General features: G+C 40.5%; 1 protein-coding gene across 6 annotated transcripts in view; it reads right to left on the minus strand.

The window, feature by feature from the left end:
* Positions 1 to 1,092: 1,092 nt before the first annotated feature.
* The window catches only part of Snap91 (synaptosome associated protein 91), a 113,293-nt gene continuing 91,861 nt past the window's right edge, over positions 1,093 to 22,524 (minus strand). For 3 of the 6 annotated variants that reach the window (XM_029542977.1, XM_029542979.1, XM_029542978.1), the window contains 8 exons: positions 18,177 to 18,311; positions 16,426 to 16,575; positions 11,730 to 11,760; positions 10,441 to 10,540; positions 9,053 to 9,136; positions 8,384 to 8,488; positions 4,412 to 4,514; positions 1,094 to 2,499 (listed from right to left, as the gene is read on the minus strand). In XM_029542977.1, the coding sequence (XP_029398837.1) occupies positions 4,422 to 4,514; positions 8,384 to 8,488; positions 9,053 to 9,136; positions 10,441 to 10,540; positions 11,730 to 11,760; positions 16,426 to 16,575; positions 18,177 to 18,311 (698 nt within the window). In that variant the 3' untranslated portion in view covers positions 1,094 to 2,499; positions 4,412 to 4,421. Of the gene's footprint in view, positions 2,500 to 4,411; positions 4,515 to 8,383; positions 8,489 to 9,052; positions 9,137 to 10,440; positions 10,541 to 11,729; positions 11,761 to 16,425; positions 16,576 to 18,176; positions 18,312 to 22,524 lie in introns of all 6 variants that reach the window. The other 3 variants (XM_021206128.1, XM_021206127.1, XM_029542980.1) reach the window with 3 other exon arrangements.

The following is a 22,524-nucleotide window of genomic DNA, read 5'->3' on the forward strand; positions in this document are numbered from 1 at the left end:
CAATCTATAAAAATAAGACCTGAGGGGACTAGAAAGATGGCTTTGCAGTTCAGAGCCCTTGCAGAAGACCCGGGCTCACCTCAGCACACTCACGGTGGCTTATAAATCATCTGTGACTCCAGTTCTGAGAGATCTGATGCCCTCCTTCTTGCTTCCATTGGATCCAGGTATGTATATGTATGCAGGTAAACATTCTCATCCATACAATATATATTTTTTTTTTTTTAAAAAAAATCACCTTACATGATCTGGTGCTAACTTCTGAGAGTAAGTTCTCAAGATATAAATCTGAGGCAACCAAAGGAAATGGATTTTAACACAGTCTCCTACCTAAGACCGGGCATTTTGTGCATGTGTGCATGTGTGCATGTTTGGTGGGCTTGGGATCAAACCCAGGGCCTTGGTCATTATTGGGGGGTGCTTTGTTACTAAGCTACAGTCCAGTCCCAAGATTGAACTACATTTTGGGGATACTATAGCAACCTAGCTGTAGGCACCCAGTTTTATTACAACAGGCCAGGGTAAGTTTTATGTGATAACAATGCTAATATTCAAGTGTGTGTGCAAACTGGGACCCAGTTACTTTATCGTTTAAGGTCCATGGACAGTCTCACACTTTAAAAAAAAAACTCTATTTGCATGTTTTAAAAGAATACCTAAAAGTAAACATATATTTTGTAATACAGAACTTGAAGTAGTTTCTAGGCATGATGGAGTCCCCAGATGGATGACGGTTCATTAAAATTGATTTTCTTAGGTTTTATTGCAAAACTATATTGCCATGGATAAAATATTAAAACTTTTTAAAGATTTTTATTTTTAATTTTATATTTGTATGTGTGTGTACAGGGGTGGGAGGGCAAGTGCCAGAGGCCTTGGATCTCCCCAGAGCTAAAGTTACAGGTGGTTGTAAGCTACCTAATGTGGGATTTGGTCCAAATTTTGGACCAAACCCTTGTCCTCTCTCTAAGAGCTGTACACACTCTTAAGCTCTGAGCCACCTCTCTAGTACCCTCAAGGTTTTTTGGTATGTTCCATTTGGCACACATCTTTTCCTTTAAAAAGTAAACAAAGACAGACAGATTATGTTTGCATTTTCTTGGTTCAAGGTGTTTATTGCATCTCAGAGGGCAGACATGCACTGGGTTTTAAACCAAAATACAAAGAAAAGCCATTTTGAAATTGGTTTTAGGTAATTTTCCCCCATTACAGTGTATGTTATCCCCACAGTAAATTCAGATACAACCACTTTAAAGGGTACCATACATCTATTAAATAATTTGAAAAATAGGCAAATGCCTTTCCAACCCAATATGCTTTTACAAAGAGCTGCCAAGCCACTAAACAACACTGATCAACAGTGACCTTGTGTATGCATCAAAATCTTCAGCCAAGCCATCGGCACAGACAGTATGACAACAAACTGAAAATCAAAGAATACAGTATATACATTAAAAGATACAATTCGCTGAATTGGTTTCAATCCTATCACAAAGGTACAATAGAAGTCACTTTGAGCTCAATCGTAGGATGGAGAAACACTACTCTATAGAACACACAAAGAAATACTAACTGAACAGATGTACGTAAACCCACACTGAAATAAAAAATATTTGCAGTTCTCTTTAAGTTACAGATGTCTCTTGGGGCACGTTCATAGTCACATAAACAGCACATCTCTAACTGCATTTTCACAGACACAACAGAAACAAGCTCCACTTTTCGGTGCCTTTGATCACGAATGAATAAATAGGTCAATTTAGATGCAAACCCTGCAAATATAATTAAAATATATATCTTAATATAGCAGTGATAAATATGGACTTCTTCTCATATGATTTTTTTCATTCTTGATAAGGTAGCTTCATCAAGGAGAAGTTTTATTATGGACATTAGACTTCATTTTTTTTAAAATAAAATTTCTTAACATATATAGCGCACAAAAATAAACATTTCTCACAACAAGTTGAAGTTTCTGTGATTGGAAAAATGTACTCCACACCAAAAAAAGTTTTTGTATCGTTAAGAGTGTTTTCCTCACTAGCTGATAGTATCACATTACGCTTGTAACAGAGGTACAGAAGAGAAGAGAAAGTTCATGGGAGGACTTGAGTTTGTCCAAAAGTTATATATATATACATTGAAACCTTTGAAAACACAGACACATCTTTGCAAATGGCTCACCACCGAGCAGCTGCGTCACCCTCTGTCCTCGGCAACGCCCAGAAAAGCACTAAAGGCATTGGAACCATTCACTCACTGTTTATGTCGTACAACACACAAAGAACCCAAATACACTACGAGCTGGAGAGTAGGGTAACAGCTAAAGTGGTACACATTCCTAATGTTCACTGTCACAGCTGAGCTGTGTGCTTGGAGAGGAAGTTACGCGTCAGCACTGGGTTTGGTACGGGTGGCTCACTTTGAAACTGAGCATCAATCTCATCTGAAGTTTCCAAACTCAGGTTAGTTTTTCCTATTCAGTCACAAAAATTGCAGCTGTAAAGAAAAAAAAGATAGTATTTGAATTAGAAAACACAGTGTACATGAAAAGACACAAACATTTTTTTATCTCCCTTACAATTTTCTCTCTATAGTACAAAACACCTGTATACGACAAAAGAGTCTGAGATTTAACAAACTCATAGTTACAGTTTCTTTTTTAAACTGAGATAAACATAAAAACTCACTCAGGAAACTTAAACAAGTCTATGTATAGTTGCATTTTAGAAAAAAAACATCAATAACCTTTAAACCTTCGCCACTTTCTAGCATTCTCAGTGTCAACCTAGAGCTAGTGTGTATGGGTGGTGACAGGTGGGAGTGAGTGGCTACCATTACTCTATATGTCTGTTGATGAGCCACTTAACTGTTAGACAAGTGGGGACTGTACAAGATGGTGAGCTCTGGGGGCAGTGACTTCTCTCCCTCCTTGTCTATGTCCTTCACGTGTGGTTTCTCTTGTGAAATCCTTGCTAGGGTCAGAAGGAATATCTTCTCCATAAAATGTTTGTCTGTCTGCCTTGGGTATAGATCCTGGCTGGGGACAGGGACTATCTCAAAACTCCCTCTGCTTCACTTAGCAGAGCTTCCAGCACATGAAGAGAATGATGCCTTACATACCTATCTGGTCTTGATTTAAGAGGAACAGACAGAAGGAAAACACTGGGGTCTTAGGGGTGTCAATAGTTTCATTTAAAGCAGATGCTTACTATGTGGCCCAGGCTAGCCCTGAATCCTACCTCAGCCTCCAGTGTGTTAGAGTTAAAGTCTTGGGTCACCAGGCCTGGCTACTGTTAATTCTATCTAAGGAAATAATCATAAGATAGGATTCCATGCACACAAAAGAAGTCTGTGTCTAATAAATGTAGACAGTGGATGTATTATAGAAATCGCACAGCACTGTGGTCCAAAGTTCCTATGTTCTTGCTCATCTTCTGGATGGGACTTTGAAAAATCATTTCATGCTCAAGGATTAAGTTCTTTCAGCTATAGAAGAGACTGAAAAACTGACATGGGCAATCCTGAGTAAACACTTAAAGTAATGTTGAGCATGTCTGTAAGCAGCACCTGACTGCGTTAGGTGCAGGGACTGAGATGGAGCACTCCCTGCCGTCTGTCTCTTCCCCCGTGCTCCCTGTGAACCGTTCGGTAAATTAAATTTATGGAATATAAAACTAGATTGTCAGAAATTTAAGATTCAGCTTGAATAAATGCAAAGGGTTAAGAATTTTCACAATTACCTTAAGATAAAAAAATAAGGATAATGGAAGGACATGGTTATGTAGGCAAGTGTATTTTTAAATGACTTCTAAATCTAGTGTTATAAATGCTGGTAGCTTATGAAGTCTTGTCACGAGGGTTACAGTGGTATCTTCCAGTTAACTTAGCCTCCTAGGAGACTTTCATCTCATGGGTATGGCTTTTATGCTTTTCAAAATAACAACAAACGATTGAGTTTTCTCTCCTACAGTTTTAACAAATTAAGGTTTTAAAAATGCAGTGATAAGGACAGGTTTTGACTTCAGATTTAAAACTCTAAACAGTCAAATAATCTATCTATCTATCTATCTATCTATCTATCTATCTATCTATCTATCTATCTATCATCTATCTATCTATCTATCTATCTATCTATCTATCTCTATCGATCTATCCATCCATCCATCTTCTATCGAACTATCTACCCATCCATCCATCCATCCATTCATCCATCCTCTATTGAAACATCCATCTATCTATATATCCATCCATCCACTCATCCACTCTCCATCCATCCATCCATCCATCCATCCATCCATCCATCCACCATTTATCTATAACACAGAAGTAACAATACCATATCTGGAACAGTTAAGCAATGCACAATCTCACTATTGCAAGCTCACAGGGAAAGCTCAATATCAGATACCTTAAATTGTTTACAAGAAATCCTTGATGTTAAGATCCGCTAACGGGTCCTTGGCTGGAGGTTTCTTGGGACTCTGAGTGGCAGGTGTAGGGCTTGGAGAAAGCTAGTGGGGAAAAGGCCAGCCCCAGAGAGCAGAAATAGAAAGCACAAGAGAGACAGGTAAGCATTAGGTAGAACATATACCAGAGAAAACACACAGAGGAACAGACGGCTAAAAGTTAATACAGCTGGTTCCTTCTACTTAGTCTGGGCTGCACTTAACTGGAGAGGACAACACTGGCAATGATGTTTGCACTTTCTGAAATTCTTTGACATCAGATTCAGCCAAGGTGAAATATGGGGACTCTGGGAGAACAGTTTGAGTTAGAATACAGAGTGAAACACACATGCACATGCATGCATGATGAGGGGAGGGGAGAGAGAGGGGTTAGGGAGGAGAGGAAGAACACAGTGATTTCTCTATGCAGAAAGCATTCTTACTTTGAATCATTAGTAACATCAAATTATTAAGAAAAGAATTATATGGCTTTTCTTACAGTAAGAATGAGTTGTAGGACAAACAGACATAAGTTTGTAGACAGTATCATATGACATTACTTTAATAGGTAACTAGGCTAGTGCTTCATATAGATCATTTCTCAGTCAAACAGTTTCTGGGCAGTGTGCATGTCAGATGAGCAAGTCATTTCCAGCCTCATACCCTGGCCATCAGAGCCTGCAGCAAAGGCTCACATCTCTGTGTTTATCCAACACTGCAATTATCAACTGCGTAAGAAACTTCTGGGGCCCACTTTTCAGGACTGGCAGGGGAAAGCCTTTCAAAGCCTGCAGGCTGCATGTCTGGAGGGATGGTTGACATCTCTGCCTTGAAGCCAGTTCATCTCAGGATGATAGCAGGTCCTGAAATCTAGAACTGTGGGGTGTGGTGTCTGTGTGTGGGGGTTGGGAAGGAGAGCTTTCAAAGCTAGGACCCTGAATCTGTTCCTGTGCCCAACCTTCCAACTGACTCTTGCACCCACCCATCTCACATCTCTCAAACTGAGGTAGATTTGCACAGAAATGTCAGGAAAAAAAAAAATCAATGTTAAAGCTTGAAAGTGCTCGGTAGAAACCAAAGGCTTCATCTACATTTGAGATAACAGTATTATAAAAGTCGACTAAAATCACAGTGACATAGCCCGGGCATTGGTAATGAAAAACAGCTTTCCATGAGAATGCAGGTTTGCTTAGTCTATTGGCCATTTATGCTTTTTTTTTTTTTGATAGAGAAAATATTAGGCAGGCACGGTGGTGCACACCTTTAATCCTAGCCAAGGGAGGCAAAGGCAGATGGATCTATGTAGGTCACCCTGATCTATACAGTGTCTGGCTAGTCAGGGCCAAAGAGTAAGAAATTGACTAAGAAAAAGATGCTTAAATAAATAAATATTACAGATATTGCATACTATCCCATAATTTACTATAACATCAATTATTGATTAAAACAACGTAAATACCACATTTGGTACATCTAAAATACCACAAGAGTGTAGCCATTTACTGACGTCATTAAATTCAACTGTGTTTAGTTTAGTTTAGTTTGCTCAGCAAGTTGCTACTCAAGTTATAATTTTGGGTTCTCTCTCTGCCTGGGCCAGTTGCTTAGAGAGAAAAAGTTTACTGGTTCTATATATGCTTCTTTATTTTACCAGACAACTTAAGAAGAATGGGGGGGGGGCAGCAAAACATTTAAACAGCGTGATGTCTTTTGCATTTCTGTAGAGTAGGGAATCTGGTCTCCCTAAAAACAGGTTTTCTCTTTATCCTGGATCCTGCTAGATAAGCTCTAAATCCTAGTAATGTCCCAAGTGACAGGCATGACGACTTTGCTATTCATGGTTGCTCCAGAAGCCACCTATAAAGTCTAGTCCCCCCCCCCCACCAACTTGACACACGTTGGTCTGGTCTGGGAAGAGGGAACTCCACTGAGGAAGTGCTTCTATCAGATTGGTGGACACAGCTGTGGGGGCATTTTCTTGATTAATTATTGATATGGAAGGGCTTGGGCCATTGTGGGTGGTGCCTTCTTGAGATAGGTAGCCTTGGATTGTATAAGGACACAGACTGAACAAGCCACGTATATAGCAAGCTGGTAAGCAGCATCCCACCATGGTCTTTATCCTGTCTCCAGGCTCCTGCCTTGAGCTGACCTAACCCTTCATGATAGACTATAAACTGTAAGCTGAAATAAACCCTTTTCCCCCAAGTTGCTTTTGGTCATGATGTGTATCACAGCCATAGAGAGCAAACTAGGACAACCCCAGTAGCTTATACTAACAAGGTGACTCACAGAGGCCCTTCCGTGATGTACGGTGAGACTGACTAAACCCTAGTCTGGTTTGGAGGCTGGCCATACCAGAAAGGCCAATCCGTTATTATGTTGCTGAGTCTTTAGGCCACATAATAGCAAATGCGGCCTCCAGGGTGGGGATTGGAGACTGAGTTCAACTCAGAGGTAGTAATCCGATCAATTATTGCTGTGCAACAGAGTCTTACTAATGCCATACTGAAACCTAAGGTGATCTCTGCAGTTGGCAACACCGTCTCACACGATGCTAGATGCAATCTCATGCTTGGGCCTCTCCCAGATGTTCCTATCATCTCTGCTCCTCTAGCTGTATCTAATTTGTATCCTTTCATATCAATAAAACTTTAATCATAAACCTTGTACATCCCTGAGTTCTGGGAGCCACTTCGAGGTAAATCTAAGCAGAAGGTCATAGAGAACCTCAGTTCTGTATACAGCTGGTCTGAAGTGAGGACTCCAAAACTTGTGGTTGGAGTTTGGGAACTCAGGGCTGCTGTTTGTGAAGAAGTTCTCGGTAGACCCTGAAGCCAGGAGAACTGTACTTGGCTGAGCATGGTGGTTAACACATATAATTCCAGTAATTGGGAGGTGGATGCAGGCAGAAGCTAAGGCTAGTCTTGGCTACATGGTGAATTTGAGATCAGTTTGGGCTGCATGAAACCATGTTTTAAAAAAAAATCCCTTAACCTAAATTCTTATCACTGGGAGACATGTTTTTGGTACCTCAAATGAACCATTATGAATTAAGTAGAGGAGAAAAAAGAAGGACCTCAGGATTGTTAGTTCTATCACTGTTCCCACACTGTACACTGCTTCCACATCCCTTGAGTCAAGAAGCAACAGCTATGAAAGAGCCATTAGGCACTAACAACACTGAGACAGGCTAGAGAGGCAGGGAAAAAGCACGGGACCATGAGGTAGGAAAGGAATCCCCCTGGAGTCTGATTGAAGCAAGAATTCCAGCCCAACAAACATTTACTGTGAAGGCTAACACGGAAGCCATATTCCTTTCATAGATAGATCTTTTATGTTAAGTGCCAATGGACCATGCTTAAGGTCTAAACCTTGGGTAGGGCTTTCCAATTAGTATCCTGGGTATCCTCAAACAAAACTGTTAACACCATGTAGAGTACAGATACCCTACTTTCTGGCATCCGTGTGATCTAGACTCCAATCCTAGAAACCGCAAACCTGTCAGATGCCGCTCAAGAACTATCCAATCCAGTGATCTCTCTTAATGCTCCTAAAATTCCTCTAAGACAGTGGCTTCAAAGCCACCCAAACTATACACCGGACAGTGAAATGTGACACTCCTTAGAGAAGTCTACACCTACTCTCTGAGCAGTATCTTTCTTTCTGAGTAGGTTTCTTTTAACCTTTCTGTTAAATGTTTACTGCCCAACAATTCTGCATTGCACTGGCTACTCCAGAAATATGTTTTGTTGTCTTCAAGCCAGAAAACCCAGTCTGGCCTGAAATTCTAAAACCCGAGGAGAACTCCTCAGGCTGCTGAGGGTGGAAGTGTGGAGCGTGTGCCTCTTTCCTCTGTACCTCACACCGTGAACAGAGTGACAGTTTCATATTTAGGAGCAAATGCGTGGTGCTGTGAACTCTAGACAACTGACCTGTGTGCCAGGCACAGCTGCAGCTCCAAAGGGTGGCCGCATCATGGGCTGTGCAAACATGACTGGCTGCTGAGACATCATGGTCATGCCTGTCCCTGCAGGAGGCTGAAAGGGAAGGAAGTCTTAGAGCAGATCTGGGACCCACGGAGGGCAAACCCCAACACGCACACCTTTCACATGCTTTGGACAGCCTCTGAGAAAACCACACAGGTAGAAACTGTCACTTATTATGTTAATCTTGAACTCTGGGAGTGGAGGCTGTCAGATGGGGGAAATGTCCCTGAGCTCTACTCAAGCCTGGCTGGCCATGTGACATCCTTATTCCAACCAGGAGCTGTGTATTCATCTCCAGTTAGAGTAATTCCTTAGGAAACAAAAGTCCTTAAGCAGGATGGCCCTACAAGAGGGTTGATTTGATAACTGAGCTAAAATACATAGTAAATATCATTCCCTAAACAGTACAACAATGTACTGTAATTTGATGACACTGAATTTATATACGCTGTAACTGTTTCCCCGCTTCCTGTCCAGGCTGGCTGAGGCCCAAAGCAGCTGCTTAAGGTTGGAGTTTCCTTTCCTGGATTTACCGTAGGAATGCCTGCCCATTGGAGAACGTGTAAAGATGTCAGGAATGCAAACCGAGCGTTTTGGGCACAGGTCATCACTCACCATTCCAAATCCTGCTCCAGGTTGCCCAACGGACGGGGTCCCGGTACCCGGAGGGACTGAGCTGGTTGGCGGAACAGTGCCTTGCTGTACATACATGCCCACAGAACCACACAGGACACATTCAAAAAAGAGACAACATAACACAGTTTTACAACGATAGGCTGTAATTTAAAAATATATATATGTGTGTGCATTTCAAGTTTGTGTACATGGATTTACAAAGCATTCTCAAACTTCACAGCAGTTTTAAAGGGTGACAAGCACCGTCACTGATGTGAGGTTCTCTCTGTGGTACTCTTCAGACTCATGCGCTTGTAGCTTCTCCACCGCCCTCTGCCCAAACCACTCACGATGAAAGAAGTGGGTGCCAATGAGCTGCCTCCTCCCATCATTTTGTCCTCCGACACACAGCAGTGTTAGACACTGGGACAACAGACAGACTCTGATAGGCAGGGGAGTTCCCAAGGATGGAAAACTCCAAGTCGCTTGGGAAAAGTGGCTTAAAAAAAGTTTTGTTAAAAAAAATGGGAGACATGAGAATTTAAAATACAGAACGAAATATCCTTTAAACCTCATGGAAAGGATGATGGTCTAGTTTCGAGTTTAAAATTGGTGGGGTGAAAAAAAATATGGTCTTAAAACTTCATACAATAGAAATAACCTGTCTTAGTTAAGGTTGCTATTGCTGCCATAAACACCATGACAAGAAGCAACTTGGGAGGAAAGCTTGCAGCTCATAAAGTAAGGTCAGGGCAGGAACTCAAGGAAACACCCAGAGGCAGTAACGGATGAGGGGGCCATGGAGGGATACTGCTGAGTGGCTTGTTCCTCATGGCTTGCTCAGCCTGCTTTCTCACACCATTCAGGACCACTCACTCAGAAGTGGCATTGTCCACAGTAAGCTAGACCTTCCCACAGAAATCAACAATCAAGAAAATGCACCACATTCTGGTCGGGTGAGGGCATTTTGTCAATTGAAATTCTCTCTTTTAAAAAAGACCACAGTTTATGTAAAGTTTACACAAAACTGGCCAGCACATTACCCATCCTTTCTGATAAGAAAAAAAAAATTAAGAGTTTTCATTACTTATCTAGACTATCAGGAGATCTGGACAAGAAATATGTTAAAATGATATTACAGTCCCTGATATGGGATGTACTGGAAACCCATTTCTGAAGTTTTACAAATGAAGCAGAATCAGAAATACTACAATTAAGTATTTATGCAACGACAAGGTATTTAAACATAGGTTGTAATCACTGTTACATGAAAAGTTAGTAGATCTCATTGAGCTTTGTATCTTGCTCATGCTGCATTAGTGTGAACAGAGGTATACAGTGTTAACAGTCAAGTTAAGTAGAATGACTTGCTCTGTATGGTTACATACCGGGGGAACACCCGCTGACCATGTGGCCGGAGTGACTTTCGGTTGCCAGTTGGCTCCACCAGTCAGCTTTTTCTCCCCAGCATTCCACTGGAGATCTCCCCTAAAGGGCAAGTATGAGAAAGAAACAAAACACTAAATTCAGAAAAGTAATGGCATGTGGCTTTCTGGGATGCTTTCCTTGGGCTTAGAAGTCATCTATTCAAACCTGGTAGTGATAAAGAGTATAGATTAAAACTTACAGAATGGCCTTACCACACTGTATCTAAGACATCACAAAAGCATTTGAAATAAAACAGATGAGACTTTTGAATTCAGTGACAATAGGGATTTCATGTGTCTTACAATAGAAAAATATGGCAGAAAAAGTCAACTAAATTCTTTATTCATAAAAAACTCTAAATAATATAACAATCTGGACACGTACCTTGTTGAATTATTTTTTGTCATTTTACTTATGTATATGTGTATATTTCTGTGTTTGGGTGTGTATGTATGCCCATAAGGCCAATACATGCCCAGGAGGCCAGAGGTGTTGGATTCTCTGGAGTTAGAGAAGTGTGAGCTACCTGACACTCATGCTGGGATCAGAACTCAGGTCCTCTCGTATAGTGATCTGTGCTCTGGACTGCAGAGCCATCTCTCCAGCCCTGTTTCTTTTTTGAATTTAAAATATACTGATGATGACTATTTTTTTTTGTTGTTGTTGTTCTTAACGGGTCCAAGAGAGGGTTTTACACAACTGTATCATACCTACAATATGATTTATAATCATTGTATGGCTGTGATATCCATCCCAGTTTCAATAACAAAACAAACATCTGATAAAAGGTTATACTGTTTATCATTCTTATGACCCAGGAAAGATATTTTAAAATCAACTTTAGCCAGAAACACTGTGTTGAATCTCAAACTTAAAGCTATTAAAATACTCGAAACTATACAGAGAAACCCTGTCTCAAAAAAAAAAAAAACCCACAAAAAAACCCAACAAAAAATACAACTAACTAATAAACCATCCAAACACTCAAAACTCCATCCTAAAGTATTTCCAGCTGCTAACAGTGGCAACTCTAGCCTGAAACAGATCATCCTGTTTCAAAGCAGAGCAATAATTTAAAGATTTCAATAGACTAACAACAAAAATATAAACTTAAATAAAAAACAACTTAAATTTCCTAGCTTAAGAATGGGAAATAATATATTCTAGGGAGTGAAATGTTTGATATCTTGAATAAACACACATGAACACACTGTTAAAAGAAAAGCAGATTAACTGAAAAAACACTTACTTTTTTGATGTGGTACCAGAAATCCCAAGATCTACAAATGGATAAAAGAAAAAAGAATTTAAAGCTTTATATTCAGCTTATATATTATAGTACTTAAGAAATCCAGGAGGCAGCCTGGCATGGCGGCACACGCCTTTAATCCTAGCACTTGGGAGGCAGAGGCAGGCAGATTTCTGAGTTCGAGGACAGCCTGGTCTACAGAGTGAGTTTCAGGACAGCCAGGGCTACACAGAGAAACCCTGTCTTGAAAAAACAAAAAACAAAAAAAGAAAGAAATCCAGGAGGCTTAGAAGAGGTCTATATTGTTGCCTAGCAATGTGTGTATTCAGTTAGATAAAAAAGAAACTGTATTAGGAAACAAAGCTAGAATTTTTAATTTTCTTTTACTTCACATCAGACTTAAAGATCACCTTTAATGTGAACTGGCTCAGAAGGTTTGAGATTGCTATCTCAAAAAGCCTTGGAAACAGTTATAAAAACTGTCTTTAATGACAGCTAATAATGACTTAATGACTAACTGGCTCTCTGTGCCTCGAGTGTTTACATGGGCACTGTTGATTATGCTAAACACCTGCCTCCTGCAAATCTGAAACTTGGTTAGGTGCCAGGTAGTATGTGCCCACATGATCAGTGGTTAATGGAATCCTTGGGTGTTGACACCCTAAGGGGCTTCCTCGGGCTGAAACACCTCAGGCAGCTGTGCACCCTTCTCTCGCTGCTGTGGTGCTGCTCAGATGTGAGCTGAAGTGTGGGCTGGGTTCCAGGAGCTCAGCTGGTGGAGTGTGAATGTGGACGTGGGCCTGGGAACACCTGGCGTAACTCTCTCCCCTCACCACACTCCATCATCCCAGGCACTCGGGATGCATCAGTAAAGAGAACCATCAAGGACCTGACCCCAAAGAAGCCTGCACTCTAATGGTGTGACACAGATGAGAACCAATGACACAAGAAAGTATATGGTACAGGCTGCTAGAAGGGGGTGAGGAGGCACACTGTAGAAAGCCTCCTGGCGAATGTGAGGCTTTCCCAAAGCTGTGCTCTCTAGACAGAGGGAGCAGCCAGCATAAAGCCCCTACCAGGTATGTAGCTGATTTGTTACACAATGAATTTAATATATATATTCTTGCACTTTGTTTCTTAGCACTACAAAACAAGCTATACACATTAAATAAACTAGATAAAAGAATCATTTTACATAATTTTGATCATTTTTTTAAATGTATTTTCCTGTGTTGCAAGTCGCTGAGCCCACAGATAGGTATGTTATATCACTCCTGGCCAGTCATCTCTGTTTTTAGAAGACAAAGAAGTCTCGCTTCTAAAATTTTTATTTTCAATTAAATTACACAGTTAAATCTCTACAGTAAACAATTACAAGGCCAAGCAAATATTTATGTCGATCATGTGAAGAGGCAAAACTGGGCAGGTACTCCATACACACACATGCGAGAATCCCTTCGGGGCAGACAGGAATGTGATGTGGAGGTGTAGGCGTGGCTGCAAGCCAGGCCACATGGGAAGGAGGCGGTGAGCAGCACGCAGGAGGCTTACTATGGACAGGAAGAAAACAGACTGAGTAGACGAGTCTGCAGCGTGGTCTCCGTGGGAGCTTCTGCTAACACTGTGGAGTCACATACCACATAATCCATCCGTGTCTAAGTCCAGGGCTTTCATCTATTAATGGAGGCGTACAGCTACCACCCTTAGCAGACATTTTTTGGGTCACAAATGAAATCTTGTGCCTATGAGCAGCTACTCCTGTTCCTTCTTTTTTACTTCAGCCTCTACAGCCTCTAATCTACTACCTGTCTCTTCAAACTTGCTTAGCCTGTACATTTTGTATGAACAGACTTGTATCATATGTGGTCTTTCACTTAGCCTAACATATACATGACATATGTTGCATATGTTGTGTGCATCAGTATATCACTCCTTTTCCAATCCAAATAATAGATTTTATAAATAATAATTATGAATAATAAAACTATTATATACAGCATATATGTATATACACACCGCTTTTCACTAGCTAAGGAGTCATATGATTGTGTCCACCCTGAGGCTTTTATAAAGGATACCTCTAAGAACATCTGTACATGCTTTAGTGCATACATACATTCTCATTTATCCCATGTTCCTATCAGCAGAGCTGCTCAGAGGTATGGCTAATCTCTTACCATGTCAAGGGCCTGCCACTCATCTTTCCACAGTAGCGTACTGTGTTACGAGCCCATAGGTAGTGTCTGAAGTTTTCAACATCCCACATCCTCACCAGCTGGTGCTCCAATTTGCTTTCTCCATAGCCACCCTTTTGGGTGTGAATTGTTCAGTCACTGTGGCTCTAATTTGCATTAACTTGACATCTGATGATGTTCAAGATCTCTCCATATATTTATTAGCTATCCTGAGATATAGCTTTGTCCTGTGAACTCTCCATTCAAGTCCTTTGCCAGTTTCTAAGCCATATTATTGCTAAGTGTATTACTGATTTGCAGATGTTATTTGCACATTCTGGATAGAAGTCCTTTGTAAGATTTGTGATTAGAAACTCTTTCATTCTGGAGTTGCCCCTTTACTTTAACTTTTATAGACTTTTATAGTTTTATGTGCATTAATGTTCTGCTTATATGTTTGTATGAGCTCCACATGTGTGCCTGGACCTTGCTGGGGTGCTCAAGGAAAACAGAGCCTCTGGGACTGGCGCTATGGATGCTTGCGAGTTGCCACACTCAATCTGCTCCACTGTGAGAGCAACAAGGGCTCTCAACCAGGAAGCCAGCCCTCTCTCCCCTGGGCCCTGTGTTGCTTGTGTTTAGGAATTGTATGTAAAGGATATCACCGAGTCCAAGCTCACAAAGATTCGCTATTAAGTTATTTTCTGAGAGTTTGGTAGTTTGATATATTTATTCACTTTGAAGGTTTTTTTGATGCTATAAAGAAGTCCAACTTTATTCCTTTTTCTGAGTCCCTCCCATTATTCCCCTGGAGCTGGAGTTACAGTGGTACCAGGCACTTGGTGTAGGTACCAGGAGCAGAAGTCACACTTCTATATGGCCAGGGAGCACGCTTAACCACTGAGCCAGCTCTCCAGCTCCACAACACACTTTAGAAGACTGTCTTCTCCCTTATTGAATAGTCTTGCCCCACTGTCAAAACTGACTTGACGATGAATATAAAGGCTTGCTTTCAGGATCTTGCTTCTATTCTGTTGCCTACAGTACAGTTCATGACCATGTCAGTATCACTGAACTCAGTTTCTGTAGTTTAGGTTTTTTAAAGATTCTGTTAGTTAGTTTGTTTGTTTATTATGTATGCAGCATTCTGCCTGCATGCAGGCCAGAAAAGGGTACCAGATCTCATTATAGATGGTTGTGAGCTACCATGTGGAGGTTGGGGATTGAACTCAGGACCTCTAGAAGAGCAAGCAGCTGGTATTCTTAATCTCTGAGCCATCTCTCCAACCCCTCAACTTTCCACAGTTTTAGAGAACTTTTGAAATTGGAAAATCAATTAGCCCTTCAGATTCATATGTTCTTTCCAAGATTTATCAGTTATCCCTCCAGTGGGTGAGTGTTTTTCTAAGCGGACAGGACAGTCACAGATGGTTGACAAAAGGAAGGCTATGTGCTGGAGGCACTCTCAGGACATGGGAGACAGGTACAGCACACACTCACCAAAAGCCATCTCTCAGTGAGACGGTTTTTGAGAAGAAGGAGTTTAATTAACAGTCTCCAGGGTGTCACAAAGGCATTTTTCTAATGGATGCTCAGATCACAACGAATGTTAAATAAATGTACCTAGCAAAATGCATAAAGAAGAATGCACAAATGAACTGCCAAGCTCCTGATATTGTCTAATACTGCAAGACATCTACAAAGGTAGACCCACGTGCCTTGGTAGGAAATAAAATTCAGAGTTAAATCAAGGCCAATGTCCATAATACCTCTCCATCTCCTCAGGTCTAGCTCCAATCTGCATATGTCCCTTGGACTTGCTAGGCAATCTCTACCTGAGTCTGCACTGAATGCTTTCACTGCCTGTAAACATTCTTCCAACAGCTGTGGAGCTCGCTCATGCCTTACCTTGAGGAAGCCTACTCCCACTTGGCAATCATGATGTAATATAAAGTAGAATTTATTCATGTAAGCTTTTCACTGTTCTGCCTCTGACCTTTGTAAGGGCCATAAGAATAGAAATTTTATCTATTCTGTTCACCGGATCGTCTCCAGTGCCTGGAAGAATATCCCCTGATCAATAAATACTTGTTTAAAACATGATATTCAGATACTATAAATATGCTGCAATAGTATAATTCTATTTTCTGGATGGCTACGCACTTACATGAAATGCCTTTGCATATTACCTGTGCCAGAGTGTGTGTGCTCCTTGTTGTTTTGTTGTCATTGTTGTTTGGTTGTTTTTTTTTTTTTTGGGGGGGGGGAACTTAGATTAAAAGTGACATGGGTATTCTTACAAGACAATGGAATGGCAAGTGATTACTTTCTAAAGAAAGGTGAAATGCTAACTATGTAGAGCCACTCTTTAATTACATTTACCTGTAGGCAAAACCAGAGAGACAAATATGAAAAGATACAAAGAAAGAAAGAAAGAAAGAAAGAAAGAAAGAAAGAAAGAAAGAAAGAAAGAAAGAATTCAGTTCACATGTGCTTCAAGCAAATAAAACTAGGTTACTCACTGCCTACTAAGCTGGCCAGAGATGAGTCAAGGTCACTTCCAAGGCCTTTGCTGGCTGCCATTGCAGGACTGGGTGGGACCATTGAGACAGGGGCAGGCTGCCCGGATGGTGCCATGGTTGGCATCAGAAGATCGCCTAAACCATCAAACACTGAAAATCAAACAGACCAGGTTCAGAAAATTTGAAACAAAGAGAGACAGCGAGAGACATTATGCAAAGGACAGTCCTTAATGAAACCATGGAAACACATGAAAGCACATTCTTATAAAAGAAATAACAACTCATATAATTTATGACTATGAGTACCGAAAAGAATGTCTACTTGTGTCTACTCGAAATACATGGAAACATTAATGAGCATGGAGAAAGATGGGGAGGAAGGCTCTACAGCAGAATGTACTAGACAGCACAGAGCCAGGCTGTAATGCAGCCACACCCCTTACTAGCTCTGTGCATCGGGAATCTGACACTTCCATCTTCTCATACTTAAATGGGGAAAGTACCGACAATATATACCTCTATTGTAGGATCAAATGAAAGAGTAGTTTTCCACATGATTATTACAATGCTTCCTCTATATAGGCACTAAATAAGTGGTAACCATTGTGAGTCTAAGTAAAAACAACCAATGAGTACTTTTTATTCTAAATGGTAATGATATGTAATAAACTGTAAATGGTTTACCCAACTAAATCTAAGATGCTTACTCTCAAAGCAATCCATAATTGAGAAAAGATGTAACTCCTGAGTGTCCAATGAAATTAGCAAAAAATTAGTGATCTGTCAGCATCTAGGAATATGTATCTGAATGATAGTTGGTCATATTTTAGAGGTAGTTAATTTTGATTTTCCCCTTCTTTTGTGGCAATGTTTGGGTTATATTTTATGGACATATTAAATTCAATAGGATCTTAAGGATAGGATTCAAGAGCTACTACTGATGTCCCTCATCCCCAGATGAGAAATACCACTTGTTCAGTTCCTAGAATACAGAAAGACTATTCAAAACACAGGCTTAGAGTTTCCATAAGATACTGCTAATATCTTATTGACATAAAAACTCCGGGCTTGTTACATTCTTGTAGGAGACTATGCATATCTACCATAAACACCACTACACAGTCATTCTAAGGTGGGAGAGACAGCATCCACATCAGTACTGGCAATGGAAGCAACCAAATTGTCAGGCAGGGGGTATATTTAGGGTGCTTCTGAAACACATTTAATTGCCAAAAACTCACCAATTGAAAATTTGTAGGAAGGAGCCAGCATGAGAGGAGGAGAATGGAAGAGAAGAGAAACAGAATGACAGCCATGATGAGAGGTTAGAAGCAGAGGTAGTATTTGTGTCTCAACTTCATAAAACGGAGGGCCATGCAAGCTTCAGAGGGCGTAAGCAACAGCAGGAGCGGGGTGTGTCAGGGTGTCCACACACTCAGAGACTGTTCAAAGGTTCACTACAAAGAATTTGTCCTCTACATGGCTAAATCGTGTGCATGTGAGCTTGTGCAAAACAGAGGGTGGGTGTGGTAAGCTTTCTGCTAAAATTCAAAAACAGAAAGAGAAAGGACAGGAGGTTATTTTTAGAGCTACCAAACTTGTCCTGGGAAACTGAATTTGAGCTGTAGAATGAGAGCCACCAACCAGGTTTAACAATGTCTGCCTGCAGAGCTTCCTACAATCACGTTGACCTTGGGAGGTAGAGGCCATTATCAGAAGGAGGAAGAGTGTCTGAACAGCCAGTGCCTTACCTGATGGGTCAAAGGAGCTGCTGCTTGAAGTCGAAGGCGTCGTTCCAAAAGCTGCCTCGAAACTGGGCTGCAGTAGGTTATTCTGAGCTGGAGTTACTGGCGTTGTAGAAGGGGCCATGAAAGAGCCCCCAAATCCTAATTCAAAAAAAGTCCCAGGAAAAAAATGTCAGCTGAAGATGGGGGACAGGGCCTAAAACAAGTCATAAAAAGCTACAGGAACTGAAGAGGAAAGACTGCATGGTGAGCAATTAGTGAAACCAGGAGGCTCGTTTTGTGAAACACTTCTCAAGTATGTTGATCCATCATGTGTGAATGACAGATCCAACTAGACCAGAAACACGGCAGCACTTAAACACTTAAGTGTGATGCACACACGTTAGTGAACCTTATTAGAGCCTGTGGTATCGGAATCTGGAATGACGAAATGCAGAAAGCAAAGAAGGGTTAGAACTCAGGTCAGTCGCTGGGCAGTGGTGGAGAACGACTTTAATAGCATTTGGGAGAAAGAGGTAGGTGGATCTCTGTGAGTTCAAGGCCAGCCTGGTCTACAGCGTTCCAGGAAGCCAAGGCTACTTGGAGGGATCCTGTTTTGATTCCCTCCCCTCCACAAAAGGACTCAGATCAGTCTTCATCACATAGACACTTTACAATGACACTAACAGGTAGTTGCATGTTCAGTTGCACACAGTGGCTCAGTAATGAAATGCAAATTTAAAACAATGGCCATCGAATCTTTAGTTTTCATGTGTATTAGCCCCATGGCACCACCAAGGGTAAGCAGGCTCCCATCCCTGTTTCCAGGTAACAGGCACCAAGGGGATGTCCAGTCTGTAGTGGGTATCCCTTCTGGTCTTTGATTGGCAGCACAGACAGGGTGGTCCATCTGAGTAGACAATGCTGACCGTTGTCTATGAAAGCTTTCGCTGACCCCCCCCCCCCCGTTACACTGCATCCTCCATGTGCAGGCTGGTCCTCAGCAATGTGGAGCATAGCTGCATCCCACTCCCACCACGCCTTCATCCTCAGGTACCCCGCCCTCCCTAACTCCAGAGATGTCTTCCTAGGTTCAGGAGCCGTGTGACTTTTCCTCCTGTCTTTTTTCTACTAACACTTAACACAGTGCCTGCAACAGTAAGCTAGTGTTTATGGAGTAGAGATTACTGAGAACTAATCAGATATCAAGTTAAATGTTTATTCTTTGAATTCTGGAGGCAGTTCATGTCTTCTAAGCAATGGAAACAGAAGTCTAAGATGACTATGTGTTGCTTCTGTATAAAACGATACAATCTGCAAGGTGACTGGTCATCGCTTAGAAGGACACTAGGTAATTTTCTATTATAAAAGGCTTTTTTTCAACCACTTGTTTGTCTATCTTTTTTCTTTTTCTTCCCCTCCCTCCCTCCCTCCCTCCCTTTCTTCCTTCCTTTTTTGAAACAGAATCTCATTATATAGCCCTGGATATGCCTGGAACTCACTATGTATGTAGACAGGACTGACAAACTCCCAGAGATCTGCTTGCCTCTGTTTCTCAAGTGCTGAGATTAAAGGCATGCAGCATGACACCTACAAGTCATTGCATAGTTGTTTTTTCAAATTTAGCCACATCTCTTCTTCACAAAGATCTTATAAAATGACAGACATGCATTAACACTGCAATTCATACAACCAATTTATCTTTTTAAAAGAATTTTTCATCAAACTTTGGTAGTAGGCAATAATGTTGTCCCTATAAATCAAAAGTGACATAAATATAAGACATCATGGGTTTAGATTTTCCTTGAATACATATACAAAAATACTGCATTTTTGAGGAAAATGTCAGTTATTACTGAAAGTCTGAGGGGTCATGCTGGGTGATTTTAATATTTAATACTTAATATTTTAATATTTAAATAACACTGAATTAACTTAAAAATTATTTGCCACAGAAAGTATATTCTTCACACAAGTGACAACTAGTCACATTCTGAGGCAAACATGAACTAGAATTATTGTTGTTTGGGATACGATGGTTTTGTCTTTAGGGACACTGGTGGATAAATTAATGATGAGTTTTGAAACATTACACCTCAGGTCGGGAGTTTAAGCAACTGTTGTCTGGCCTAGTTCTTAGTTACAGGTGAGATTGGAAGTGAAGGCCCTTGACTTAGCTTCTTAAGACCCCACCCAGGAAAGCAGTACACTCTAGAATTATAATAATGGTGGTTTGAAAGTCCCAGGATTCACCTGTGTCACCTTTGTCATTCCAGGGTGGGAAGTGACTGCAAGGAGTCAAACTGTTTGGTAGACTCCACAGAAAGGGGAAATCATGTTTGTGCTGGTTCATACCGGGCTTATGGACTGCACACTAGTGAACTTCACGGGAAGCTAAGATCACATTCCCTGGGATGGGACACCTAAGCCTGAGGCACTGTTTGAACACTCTGACCCATTTACATCACATGCATTTGAGTACTTGAGATCCTGCAAAACCAGCAATGTCTACCACAGGCTTATCCAACCTCTTCCATTGTAGAGTGATGGTGTCTACCAAGTTAACCCTTGAATGATGCAACTGAGTTAACTCCCATCTAGAAATGGGGGAAAACTCTCATGTTTGAAAAATAACTAAGATTTTGGGCTTAGCTATATTCATAGCAGTCTTCAGTCATGTGTGGCCCAGGGCCATGTCTGGTAGATACCACATAAAACATACATGAATTTATTTTATCTTCAGAATAGTCCGATGAGGCTCAATAGATAAGGAAGCTTGAGGTCAGAGCCATTATTCTGGCTGCAGACTTTTCTTCAGTTTCACTATACTGATGCACCAAGCAATTAAGATTATTGCTTAAACCAGCTCAACCTTGGGAATGACCTCTTTGGCAAACCTCTATCTCCAAAAATATTTACATTACGATAACAGTAGCAAAATTATAGTTATGAAATAGCAATGAAAATAATTTTATGGTTGGGTCACTGCAACATGAGGAACTTTATTACAGGGTCACAGCACCAGGAAGGTTGAGAGACAACGGTAGAAGATGAAGATTAAGGTGTGTCATCAATATATGGTGTTGCGACTGATTATGATTTGACAACTCTGGATCTGAATTTGAGCAAAACATAACTGGTTTTAATACAACACTTTAAAAGAAATTACCCATTTCATTTAGTCTTTTGTTTTCTGATTTTATAATTCACATGAATTTTCAGTAACATTTTCTTTTTATTTTTAAAGTTACTCTTAATAGTTGGCTTGAAGTATTTAAAAATAATTTCAGCATTTTGCTCTACCATCTATTTATTGCTTTTCACTTATATGTATAGTTGCTCCTTCAAAGAGATGATACAGTTCCTGCCAGCAAGAAAGCAGCAAGAAGACATCTTAGCTGTATGAGGCCTCACTCCAGTGACCAAGAGTTCTTCTGCCTACTCTAACCTGACTGCAATTGCATCTGTGCATTATCTTTCTTTTTATCCTTTATAAAATAGCTTTATTATAATTCACGACTAGAAAATTCTCCACAAAATACAACTTTTTTTTTTTGTGGTTCTGACCCTAACATTAATGTGAGCACAGTTGTAGGTGTGTATCTTTTACTAGACTCATTTGTGTGTTTAAGACACTTCTTGACTACGAAGCCCTGGATACCTTCAAGGAAAATAGACTGACCTCAAAGTAGTTAGTGACCTCTGTGGTTCTGCTTCCTGAACACTGAAATTACTGGTATGTTCCACCTCATTTTGTTATTTTTTAAAGATTCTTTATTTATATAGGTTGTGGGCTTTGTAGCTATGTCTCTATATAAACATATACACAAGTCAATGCACGGTGCTAAGCTCTGCAAACAGCCACGACACCACGTTCCAATATTTGTTCTGTTTTATATGCATTAAACAAAGATAATTGGGTAACATAAACTCAGATACCACTGTTAGCTGAATTGTAGATATGATGTTGACCTGAGGAGAGGACTGGAAACAATCACAAGATATAATTATGTTGATATTCTATAACATTTTTAAAAACTAGAAATGTGATTTCCCAGTGTGGTCATAGTTAAGCCTTCATAAAAAATGTTTTTTTGTAATTAAAACAGGGAAAGGGCAGTCTCTCAAATACAATTTTAGAAACATTTAAAATGTAATTTAAATTTTCTTATATCAGGATATCTGGTGAAAGTGTTGTCCGTGCTAAGAAAATCAGATCTTCTAATACCAAAGGAACTGACAGGAAATGTTTTGATGCAAAGTAGACCGTAATACCCATGCAAACTTGTCTGCATTGAACATTAATGTATTTAAGTAGGAGGCCAAGAGAAACACAAATGTGTACACATAATTTTTCCTGCCAGAGTCATAAGAA

The sequence above is a fragment of the Mus pahari genome, chromosome 10 (assembly GCF_900095145.1).
Source record: "Mus pahari chromosome 10, PAHARI_EIJ_v1.1, whole genome shotgun sequence".
In the NCBI taxonomy this organism is placed as follows: Eukaryota; Metazoa; Chordata; class Mammalia; order Rodentia; family Muridae; genus Mus; species Mus pahari.